General features: G+C 68.4%; 1 protein-coding gene across 1 annotated transcript in view; it reads left to right on the plus strand.

The window, feature by feature from the left end:
- Nucleotides 1-10,373, plus strand: part of GPC1 (glypican 1) — a 40,123-nt gene extending 29,750 nt beyond the window's left edge. The window contains 12 exon segments of the mRNA XM_023521078.1: nt 1,612-1,662; nt 1,975-2,076; nt 3,460-3,707; nt 4,882-4,978; nt 4,981-5,144; nt 5,146-5,271; nt 5,879-6,044; nt 7,031-7,161; nt 7,246-7,365; nt 7,471-7,604; nt 7,946-8,121; nt 8,396-10,373. Coding sequence (XP_023376846.1) covers nt 1,612-1,662; nt 1,975-2,076; nt 3,460-3,707; nt 4,882-4,978; nt 4,981-5,144; nt 5,146-5,271; nt 5,879-6,044; nt 7,031-7,161; nt 7,246-7,365; nt 7,471-7,604; nt 7,946-8,121; nt 8,396-8,628 — 1,748 coding nt within the window. The 3' untranslated portion in view covers nt 8,629-10,373.
- Nucleotides 10,374-11,804: the final 1,431 nt, after the last annotated feature.

Here is an 11,804-nt window from a genome sequence, read left to right on the forward strand (position 1 = left end):
GAGGATTGTCCGGCAGCCGGGTCGGCTCGGTTGGGGCAGAGCAGCTGGGATGTGGCTTTAGTGGGGGCCGAGCAGGCAGTCTGCACACCCCGGTGTGAGCTACGGAAGCTTCTGGAGAGATGGGCTTGGCGTGGCGCCATCTTCCCTCTGCCCTCTCCTCGTGAGGGGGCTGCCCTGGGGGCCCTGGACACGCGAAGTCTGTGTCCAGCCTTGGAGGCGGTTACCACTCTCGGGGTGGGGGTCTTGGGCTAAAGCATTGGGGTGACCTCGCTGCATTGGTGGGGTGGCTGCCGTGTGCCCCAAGACAGGAGGGCTGGGAGCTGTGTGTGTGTCAGCAGGTGGCAGGAGGGTGTGAGCCTTACAGCAGATGGGGGTCGGTGAGGAGCCTGGGCTGACGGCAGGAGGTCCTGCAGGGGTAGACGGGCAGGACGCAGCTGCTGCTTCCACCTGGGGAGAGGGTGGGGCCGTCTGGCGCTGGGGAGCTTGGGATTTGGGGGCGGGAGGGCAAAGCTGCTGTGAAATGACAGCCCTCCCTTCTCCCCCTCAAAAATCCTGGGGTCCCCAGGAGAGGACGTGTCAGAGCTAAGGAGAGGGAGACTTCGGGGGAGTGTGGGCAGCTGTCCGAAGGCAGCAAAGGGACTGGACAGCGTAGAAAGGAGGAAGGGCCGTGCCGTGTGGGGAGCGGCCATCGGGAGCGGCCGCAGTGCGAGGGGCAGGCCCAGGGGGAAGGGGGACCAGGCTGGTGCTGCCCATCCCAGTGGGGAGTGCAGGAGGGCCGCCAGGGTGGGGGGCAGGTCCAGACCCCACCCCGGGCTGCCCCTTCCTCCCAGTATTGAGCTGAGAGAGGAGGTCGGGGTTTGGGGGCGGAGAGGTTCGCAGTTGCACGTGGAGAGTCTGGCTTACACGCCTCCAGGGCCAGGGAGCTCAGCCCCTCGCCCGCCGCCCCCGCCCCCGCCCCGCCCAGCACGCTTTGGCTCTGACCAGGAGGGACAGGCTTGCTTTCAGAAGGTACACGGGGCGTCCTGCGGGGGCCACCCCTGCCCACCCCATGTCCAGGGCCAACAGATGGCCTGCGGCCCAGGCCGAGCTGGGCCAGGGCCGGGCAGAAGGGAAGCGCACAGCTTCTGTGCCTTGACTGCCAGCCACCGCGTCCGCCCCACAGCGGGCTCGGGGGCCGCCTCGGCCCAGCCTGCCCGGGGCCTCAGGCCGGCGTCCGGGCTCTGGCTCCGTGTCTTCACTCCCGTGTGTGTCCGAGGAGGGAGGGAGGGACGGGGGCTGTGCTGGGGCTGCCGGAACAGCACAGGTCACCAGGCGGCTGGGCGAGGTGGTCCCCTCCCAGGGGCGCCCTGTGCCCGGGGTGTGTTGTCCTTGCCTGTCTCCCGTCCGTGAGAATGGAAGGTTCCAGACAGGGTGGGTCTGCTCGGGGCCAGGAGGGTTCTGCAGGGAGGGCAGCAGCTGGCGGTGCTGTCCCTCTGGCCTGTGAACGCTTACGCCCTTGCAATCCGCCCGCTGCCCGTGACCCAGCCAGCCTGGCCTGGGTGCCTGTCACAGCTAAGCCCAGGGTGTTAGCTGGAGGCCCTAGGCTGGCACCTGCTGACTCTCCTCCCCCAGGGCACCCCCCAGCTCCCCCCTCGCCCGCCTCCGAGCACTGCCAGGAGCCCGGTGGGTCCGAGCAGCGGGACAAGGTCCTTGTGCTCTCCCGGTCCCTGCGGCTCAGGGTGGGAGCTGGCAGGGTGAGGGGACCTCTGACCAGCATGGGATGAGGGACCCAGGTCTCTCCTGGTTGGGGACATGCAGCCCTTACACAGCCACTGCTCTACCCGGTCCAAGGCCACAGGACAGTGAAAGCTGAGCTGGAGCGGGGTGTGTTCTCATGTCCCAGCCCTACCTGTCTGGAGTGCCTGCCCCTCCACTCAGAGAAGGGAGACAGGGATGGGGGTGCCCCTCTCCGCCAGGCTCTGTTTTTCACCCCAGCTGGCTCCCAGGAGACCCACGGCTGGCTTGAAAGCGCCTGCTCGCCCCAGGTCGGGTCCCAGACCCCTGACTCCCACAGCCCTGCAGGCCTGGGGCTCTCCGGTGGGTGGGCACGCAGGCGGTCTTGTTGCTCCTGTCTGTCTGATGGCCCCGGGAACAGAGGCGGTGGACCAGGCCTGGGCCAAGGAGAGAGGCGTTGGGAGCAGAGGGCGTCCGGGTCCTGGGGAGGGAGACTGCTCAGGGCAGGCCCGTGTCGGGGGGTGGGGGGGTGGCTGTCCCTTCCTGGCCCTCTGGCACGGCCTCCAGTCGCCTGTGTGCAGCAGCCTGCGGCCCTCCCACCCCCTCCTGCTGGCACATCGATGCCCACACTGCGCCTCGGCCGAGCCCAGACATGGCTCCCTGTTCCATCTGCTCGCGTGTCTCAACCTCCCCGGGGGCTCTGCGTGTGGGGTGAACTTGGTCTGACCCGGCTGTCCCAGCAGGCTCTTCAGGGCTAGCTCGGCCTGGGGGCGACCAGGTAACTACTGTCTCATAGCCCCCACCCGGGCCTCTCCGGGTCACCTGGGAGCTCTGCCCGGGCCACTCTGCCTCCAGCCCCACACGGCCTCTGCCCGGGCACCGGGACGCAGCGTGGCGGGCAGTGGGCTGGGTCAGGGGGGCTGTGAGGAGAGCTGCCGGGCAGCCCAGCGAGTGCAGCCGGCCCCTCGCGGTGTGACTTGGACGGGAACCTCAACCTTCCTGGTCCGTAAAACGGCATCGCAGCACCCGGCTTAACACCGCCGCCTTAGGAAGCTGGGACCGGCTTCCTCTCACGCCTGCATGTTAAGTAGCCAACAGCGCCCCACCCCGCAGGTGCCCCCTTCCCCGGGGTCTGGGGACTCTGCCTGTCCTTAACCGTGACGGGGACACGGAGACGGTGCTGCTGTGAGCGGTGCCAGAGGCCACGGCACGAGGGCTGACGGGGCTTTGGAGGTGCAGAGGAGGGGCAGACACCCGAGGGGGGCACAGGCGTGTCGCATTCCCCCCCCCAAAGCAGGCCTGTGTGCCCTTCGGGCCGTTACTTCTGGCCAGCCCAGAACTGCCTGTCCCCGGGCACCCCTGCAGGTCAGGGCCCCTGCTCAGTGGGAGCCTGAGCCCCAGGCGGCACTGGGGACAGGAGGCTGAGACCGCCCTGCCCTGTGGGTCCTTCTTCCCGCACTGTTCTCAGTCCTCAGCTCCAGGGAGCCTTGCGCCCGGCAGCCCACCCCAGCCCAAACACGGGACCCCGAGGCCGCTCTGCAGTGGGCTGCAGGTGTGACCTGGGACGGCCCCTCAGTACATGCTCGCAGCAGGGCAAGGCTGGGGGCTGGAGCGCCCGGCGGGGGTGACATGTGACGCCCTGCCTGGGACCCAGCCTTCGGCACCACGCTGGAGCCATCCGGCCCCTCCCGGCCCCCGCCCGAGCTGTGCACAGGCCGCTCTGCCCAGGCGGTCCCCCAGCCTGAGGCCAGCCTCCTGGTCCCGCAGCCGCCTCTGTGGGAGTTCACGCCTCCAGCCTCCCTCCACGCCCCCTCACACGCACCCCCCCTACAGGTGAGCACCTGCGGATCTGCCCCCAGGGCTACACCTGCTGCACCAGCGAGATGGAGGAGAATCTGGCCAACCGCAGCCGCACGGAGCTGGAGACCGCGCTCCTGGACAGCGGCCGCGCCCTGCAGGCCATGCTGGCCACCCAGCTGCGGGGCTTTGACGGTGCGTGGACGCTGACCCCATGGGAGCCGGGCGCACAGGGCTGGGGACGGGGCTAGTGCTGCGTGGCTAGGGCCTGGGGGTCCAGTAGCAGAAGGCTGTCCACAGGCAGGGGAGCCGTGAGCCCCCGAGTCTGAGGCCCCCGCGTCCACCTGGCGGGTAGTGCAGGCCGACACGGGTGGGTCTTTGGGGACTGAGTGCAGAACCATTGTTTTCATCGGCCCCTTAGAAGGAATCCTCTGCCCTCGAGGTGGCTCCTTGTCACCGGGGGACTTCTCTTGAGCGCCCACCAGGGACCGGCCTTTGCTGGCCACCAGGTGGCCTGGAGCCAGGGAGCTTGGCGTGGGGGCTGAGATCGGGCCAGCAGGGGCTGCAGCCAACGGGCCTGCCCTGGGTCGGGGTGGGGGGACTTCCAGGCCCCTGCTTTGGGCCTCATGCCCCTGGGGCAGCTGCCGTGGTGGACTCATTTATTCCCAGCCCCCCAAGGCTGTCACCTCGATCCCAGGCAGAGGACGGAGGGCCCTAAACAGTGAATGGCGGGGCGACATGCTGACACCCCCAGTGGATGCAGTAGGCGGGCTCCCCAGGGAGTGGCCTCTGAGCTGAGATGGAGGCCTGAGGACTCTGTGGGGGAAGAAGGTGCTGGTGGGGGCGGGGCAGTGAACTGGGCCTGGGCCCCCGAGGCCGACAGGCAGCCGCACGGCTCCCACGCGAGGCCCGTGGACCCTGGCTCCCGGGCACTGCCCACAGCACCTGGTCCCGCAGGCTCCCGCACGGCTCCCACGCGAGGCCCGTGGACCCTGGCTCCCGGGCACTGCCCACAGCACCTGGTCCCGCAGGCTCCCGGGAACCCCACGTCGTTCCCACGTGGCTGCCGAGCCTGGCCACCTTTCGTGGGCCTCAGCTCATTAGCGTCCACTGTCCCCACTGGGTCAGCCGTGCCATCTCTGCACCTCTGACGATGACTCAGAGCAAGCCTTCCCTGGCCACCCAGGGAGGGGTGGGTAGGGCTCCTTCTGGGGCCACCAGACACCCAGCACTCCTGGGTCTGTCTCGTGTGGGCAGCCCTGTGCGGTGTCCTGGGCAGAGTCCCTAAGCCGGGCCCAGCGGCCGCAGCACGGGGTGGGTGGGAGGGAGGGCAGGGCCCACGGAGGGCTTCACGGTCGCCCCCCTGCCCAGTTCACTACAGCACTGCTGAACGCGTCGGAGCGGGCGCTTGCAGGACACCTTTCCCTGCGCTTCAGGGAGCTGTACGCTCAAGGTGCCAAGGCCTTCCGGAACTGTACGCCGACCTGCGCCTCTACTACCGCGGGGCCCACTTGCACCTTGAAGACACGCTGGCCGAGTTCTGGGCCCGGCTGCTCGAACGCCTGATCAGGCAGCTACACCCTCACCTGCTGCTGCCGGACGAGTACCTGGACTGCCTGAGCAAGCAGGCCGAGGGCGCTGCGGCCCTTCGGCGACGCCCCCCGCGAGCTGCGCCTACGGGCCACCCGCGCCTTCGTGGCCGCGCGCTCCTTCGTGCAGGGCCTGGGCGTGGCCGGCGACGTCATCCGGAAGGTGGCCCAGGTGAGCAGAGCTGCCCGGGGCTCTCGGGCGCCCCTCGGGCCCACCCACTGTCCAGTCTCATCCTTGGCCAGGCTGGGTCCGGGCGGGAAGGGAAGAGAGAAGGGCCCAGGGCCGGACACTGAGCCCGCTGCCCGGTCAGGGGCCCAGAGCAGGAGCCACGTGTGCTGGAGGCGGGATGGGGTCCAAGGGTGCCTCGCACCACTGGGCAGCCCATGGCACACCCACCGGCCCCAGGCCCGCACAGCCCTGGGTATGAGCCGCCTCCCCCTCCAGCCGGAGTGATCAGCAAGTCCCCCCCCAACCCCGAGCCTCTGTCCCCTTGTCTGCATGGTGGGGGTGCTATGGGATGGCTCTCCTGGGAGGGTCAGTGACAGCAGTGGACAGGGGGTCACGGCTCTGTGACTGCAGCAACTATCGGGGTGAGCACCCCCAGGACCGGCCCACGGGCTACCTGGGAAGAGACAGGGCCCCCAAGAAGAGCCAAGCCAGGTCTCACTGCGGTCAGGGCGGAGCCAGGGCACCCTGACTTCCGTCCAGAGCCCCCGCCCTGGGGCTTCTGGGGGGCTGGGCCCCGGCCATGAGGTGCTCAGGCTGCCTTGGCCCCCAGGTGCCACTGGGCCCCGAGTGCTCGCGGGCCATCATGAAGCTGGTGTACTGCGCACACTGCCTGGGGGTGCCCAGCGTCCGGCCGTGCCCCGACTACTGCCTCAACGTGCTCAAGGGCTGCCTGGCCAACCAGGCCGACCTGGACGCCGAGTGGAGGAACCTGCTGGGTGAGCCGTCCCTGCCACCTCCCTGAGAGTGGCCGGGGCCTCGGGAGGCAGGTGGTCCCTGGGGTCAGGGGGTAAAGGGTCCCTTCTGAACGTCCTGGGTGGAGTGTGATGTGTGCAGCTGCCTGGGAGAGAGCCCTGTGGGGTCACAGTTCCTGCCCTTCCTCACCGAGCATCACAGCGTGCATGCTGTGCGACACGGCGGGCCAACATGGACATGTGCTGACGCAGCCTAGCACGCAAACACGCCAACACGTGTGTGACACGTGATGGACCAACGTGCACATGTGCCAACGTGTCTGTGACAGGGCCGGCCAACACACGCATGAGCTAACACGTACTCTGCTGATGTATGGCGGGTCGGCTCACATGTACATGTGCTGCCACATAGTGGGCGAATCTGTGTGCGTACCAACACGTGCATGCTAACGTGCACATGTGCTGCCGCGAGGGGGCCACCAGCATGTACACTAACACGTGTGCACTAGCGCGTGCATGTTTGCTGGCAGGAGGGGAGCCAGCATGCACCCCATTAACACGCGGACAGACACGTACACGTGCTGACATGAGATGGCTCGGCATGCCCACACGCGGCACACATAAGTACCAACGCGCCGACCCTGTGGACCAGCACATGCCACCACACGTGTGTTCGTGTATACGTGTGACAATACGGTGCGCCCTCGTGAAAACGTGCCGACATGCGTGAGCGGGACAGCGTGCGTGTGGTGGGCTAGTCGTGTGTGCCAGTGCGCCTGCAAACTCACGTACCCGTGCTCGACGTACATGCTAACACACGAGCGCTAACGTGTCCGTGAGCTGGCTCAAAACGAGCCGACGCGCATACACGTCAGCTCCTGGGCGCTAACGTGTCCGTGAGCTGACGTGGGGTGGGCCAGCATGGGCATGCGTGTCGACACGTGTGCACCGGCATGTCGGCGTGGGTGCGCAGACGTACCAAGTGCTCCCTGTGCTCACGCCTGTGCCAGACTCCACGGTGCTCATCACTGACAAGTTCCGGGGCCCCTCCGGCGCCGAGCGCGTCCTGGGCAGTGTGCACGTGTGGCTGGCGGAGGCCATCAACACCCTCCGAGACAACAGGGACACGCTCACGGCCAAGGTTCGAGCAGGAGGGTGCGGTGGGCGTGGGGGGGTGCCCCAGATGTGGCCTCGTGCCCCTCCAGGACCCTGTGGTCTCCCCCAGGTCATTCAGGGCTGCGGGAACCCCAAGGTGAACCCCCAGGGCCCTGGGCCCGAGGAGAAGCAGCGCTGGCAGAAGCTGGAGCTGCCGGAGAAGCCGCCCACGGGCGCCCTGGAGAAGCTGGTGAGGGACCCTCGGCCAGCCAGGCCCTGCGGGGCAGCGGGCGGGGGGCGAGGGGCGAGGGCAGCCTGGGCCAGGGCGCCAAGTGGCCTGACTGCTGCCCCACAGGTCTCTGAGGCCAGGGCCCAGCTCCGTGATGCCCAGGACTTCTGGGTCAGCCTCCCAGGGACACTGTGCAGCGAGAAAATGGCCATGAGCATCGCCAGTGACGACCGCTGCTGGAACGGGGTGGCCAAGGGCCGGTAGGTGCCGCGCGGCCGGCCACAGGCCACCCTTCGCAGCCTCAGCCGGACCCCGTTCGGCGCGTAGTACCGGCTCTGTGCGCACGGGGGCACGCAGAGCTGGGACGAGGACCAGACCCTTGCCTCGCGCCAGCTCGCCGCGGCACACGCCGTGCCCAGCCATCCACACCTGCACTGTGGGGTCTGCGTGGGCTCGTGTCGGCCCCTGACAGCCACCGGGGGTCTCTGGGGATCTCAGGCTTGCCACCTCCCGGGCAGAAAAGCGCATAGGAGGGCAGGCTAGGGTGGTGCCTCTTTGCAGAGACCGGGCAGTCATCTAGGGCCTGTCCTCCGGCCCCCAGGTATCTCCCTGAGGTGATGGGTGACGGCCTGGCCAACCAGATCAACAACCCCGAGGTGGAGGTGGACATCACCAAGCCCGACATGACCATCCGCCAGCAGATCATGCAGCTGAAGGTCATGACCAACCGGCTGCGCAGCGCCTACCACGGCGAGGACGCAGACTTCCAGGACACCAGTGAGGCCGGGCGCCAAGGGTCGCGCAGGCGTGCGGAGGCCCCGGGCCCCCACAGTGGCTCTGAGGGCGCTGCTGCCGCCCAGCACCCCACCCTCCACGTGTCCGTCCCCGAGCACGGATGAGACCTGGCCAGGCTGTCCATCCAGCCTTGGCAATGGCAGGGAGTCACCCGTGGTCGGGGGAGTTGGCGTCACCCGGCATGGGAGACCACACACGGGGACGCTGCACTTGGGGTCTGCAGGGCGGGGTGGCCTGAACCTCCTCTTGTCCCCAGGTGACGAGGGCAGCGGCTCCGGCAGTGGTGACAGCTGCCCCGATGACGTCTGCAGCCGGGCTGTCGACAGGAAGAGCTCCAGCTCGCGGACGACTCTGACCCATGCCCTCCCTGGCCTGTCGGAGCGGGAGGGCCAGGACACCTCGGCTGCCGGCTGTCCCCAGCCCCGCACGGCCCTCCTGCTTCTCCTCCTCGCCCTGGTCCTCTCAGTGGCCAGGCCCCAGTGGCGGTAACTGCCCCCGGCCCCAGGGACCGAGGCCAAGGACTGACTTTGCCAAAACATGAGACAGACAATATTTAATTCCCTTGGGTGGAGGCCCTGGGGCAGGACGGGGAGGGACAGCGAGAGACCGCTGCTCTGTGAGTGCGCTGGGGGCGGGCCGAGTGGCACTGGACCCCAGGCCTGGCCTTGCCGGTCACCCTGGCTCTTAACTTTGTATGAGGCCCTCAGGTCAGCTAGAAGCAATGTCCCCCAAAGCCATGTGCATTTCAGGGATGCTGGGGATGCTGGTGGCCGCCCGCCTGCCCGTGCTCCCCACGCCCAGCTCCCACACTCTCACAGAAGCAGTCAGGCCTGAGAGGAGGCGCCGGAACAGCATCCGGCTGGAGAGTAAGCAGGCCTGTGCCTTCCTCTCCCGCTGGGAGCCAGGGGCCCCCGCCCTGCCGCACCCCGAGAATCCCTGAGGGCATCGGGGTCTCCGCCCATCCGGGATCTCACGGGGCCTCTGAGATTATGCATGAGCCCTTCCTGTGCAGCCAGGGCCCCCACCCGTCATGCTGTGGGCCCTGGAGCCCCGTGTCAGTGTGAGCGCCTGTCTGGCGAGGTGGCTCTCCCAGGCCTCGTCTTTGCCACGGGTGAGCGACAGGTGGCCCTGGGTGTGTGGCGAGCTGCAGCCTGCCCAGCCCTGCACCCTGGGCTCTGTGATCGGTCATCTGCAGGGTGGGGTCCTGCTCCTGGCCATCCCAGGAGAGCAGGCCCAGGCCTCTGCAGAGGGGACCCAGGTGTCCCCACACACACAGGGCCAGGTCCGTGGCCTGCACAAGGACTTCCAGCTGTAGGGAGCAGCAGCCTGGCCATTCTCCTGCCTCCTGTCCCCACCCAGACCGAGAGTCAGGTCCCAGCTCAGGGTGACACGGGCCAGGGCTAGAAGTGGCCTGTGGCTGTCGCCTGGCCACGTGGATGCTGGGTGAAACTTCAGCTCAGGGCCAGCAAGTCCTGGCACTGCAGGCCAGAGGGACGCCTGGTCCCCTCCTTGGCCCCGCTGGCTGCAGGGAGCCGGGGCCTGTGACAGTTAAGGGCTTTTCCAGGTATGCAGACGTTCACACGTGCTTCCCATCCTCGCTCGCCGAGAGCTGCTTTCTCAGCTCCTCCCAGATAGCTTTAGAGGGACCTGGGCCAGGTCCGCGGCCCGGGATCCAGGCTCACCCCTGCTCACGCAGGCGCTGGGGAGGGGCTCAGGCAAGGGGCAGGCGGCCCTCGAGGCCCCGGGCCTGCTGAGCCCAGCCTCGCCAGTGCGGCCGAGCAGGCCATGTAGTGCTGCGTTGCTTTTCCTCAAGGGGTCAGGGAGGCCTCTGGCCGCTGGTCAGAGCCCCTGGCATGGTCCTCGGGTGTGTGGGGTCCAAGGTTCCCAGCCTCTGCCCCACCAGGCAGCCCAGTCCACAGGCACACCCACCCCATAATAACCCTGCTAGCGTCGGGTGGGGGCTGGGCCCGGGCCTCCTCCCCTGTGAGCAAGGGCCAGCTGGACTCTCAGGGACTCTGGGGTGGTGGCCGCCCATGCACCAGGACAGCTGTGCGGCTCAGGGATGGCCCGGAGGAGGCCCGTGCTCGGCCCCGCTCTGCGCGCATCGCTGGACGGGCGGCCCTGCCACGGTCACCAGCTAGGGAGTGACCAGGCCTGCTGCGTCCTGCCGCACAGTGTCAGCGGGCGACGTGTGTTCTGTGAGTCCGCGAATAAATAAACGGCTGGAGACCTCGTGTGTCGTGTGTGTGCTGTGGCCCCTTCCTGCACAGCCCGGCAGGAGGCCGTGCCTGAGGGCTGTGCGCAGCAGGTGTGGCTCAGGGCCTGTGGGAGGTGCCAGGGGCTCCGTCCAGGGGTGTGGCGCCAGGCTGCCAAGTGCAGGGTCTGCACGTCCACGTCCCTCCCCAGGCCCATGGGGCGCCCTGGAGAAGGAAGCGCCGGGGCTTCTGCACAGCCCTGCCCTGTTGGACACACATGCCGGGAAGGTCCACTCCCCACACGGCCTCGGAGATGCCCAGGAGGCCGGGGCATAGGCACCAGCGCTGTCCCCGGGGGCCCGGTCTGCCCTGGAGCCCCACCGGCCACGCCTGACACCCCTCAGCAGAGCGGGACCCCCGCCCCAGCCGCCCGCCTCCCCAAGCAGAGACTGCCGCGTGACCCTGAGGCCCCTGCTCACTCCTCCCCCAGGAGCCACTGCGCACAGGGCCCAGCTCCTGGGCCAGAGGCTGGCAGCCCACGTGGACACGGCCGCCGAAGGTCACTTTATTTGGGCATCCCCCCCCCGCCAGCATCCGGGCACACGTTCAGCAAAGCATCTTGCGTTTTGGGGCCTGGAGTGCTGGGGGCCCGGCAGCAGGGTGTGAGGGGCAGAGCCCCCCAGAAGGCAGACGGGGTGCCCTACGGGGGAGAGCTCACTTGTGGGGGGGCGCCCTCAAAGCGCTGTAGATCCCGATGGGGCGTGAGCAGCAGGACCTCCCGGAGGCTGCAGATCAGGAGCTGAAGCACCATGCTGGCGTCCGGTGGCCGTGCAGTGGCCGTGTCCCCTCCCTGGGCGGTGGGCAGCCTCGGATCTGGCTCAGCTGCGGGACACTCACACCCGGTCATGGCTGGAGGAGATGCCTCTGGGCACCTGGCACTTGCCCGCATGCCTTGGGGGCTGCTAGGCGGTACCCTGGGACAGATGCACACGCACTTCCCTGTCCGGGAGGAGCCACAGTGAGCAGCATCTGGCACAGGACAGCCCACGGCCCACCTTGGAGGACTGGCCCTGCCCGCCCAGCCCAGCCCAGCCCAGCGTCCAGGAAAACGGGCTGCCTGAGTCCATCTGGGCACATTCTGGAATCTTCAGGGTCAGGAGCAGGTGGGCGGCTGCCAGGGTGGGGACGAGAGACGGTGTGAATGGCGCCCGGCCTTAGCTACCCCCACGGAAAACAAAACAACAAAAAACAAGCTTTGGATGGAAGGACCGCACCGTGGACGCGACGCTTCGGCGTGGGGGAGGCAGCGGCCCACGTGCGCCCCGGGGCTGGAGCCGCTGCCCCCGGACACAGCACTACGGCCACCAAGGACAACACGGTGGCCCTGCCGCCTCGGCCACGGCGACGTGCCGGCCACGGAACGCGAGACGCTGCCGCCGAGGACCAGAGGCAGCCACGCGGCAGAAACGC

This window comes from Pteropus vampyrus, unplaced genomic scaffold, assembly GCF_000151845.1.
Source record: "Pteropus vampyrus isolate Shadow unplaced genomic scaffold, Pvam_2.0 Scaffold291, whole genome shotgun sequence".
Lineage (NCBI taxonomy): Eukaryota > Metazoa > Chordata > Mammalia > Chiroptera > Pteropodidae > Pteropus > Pteropus vampyrus.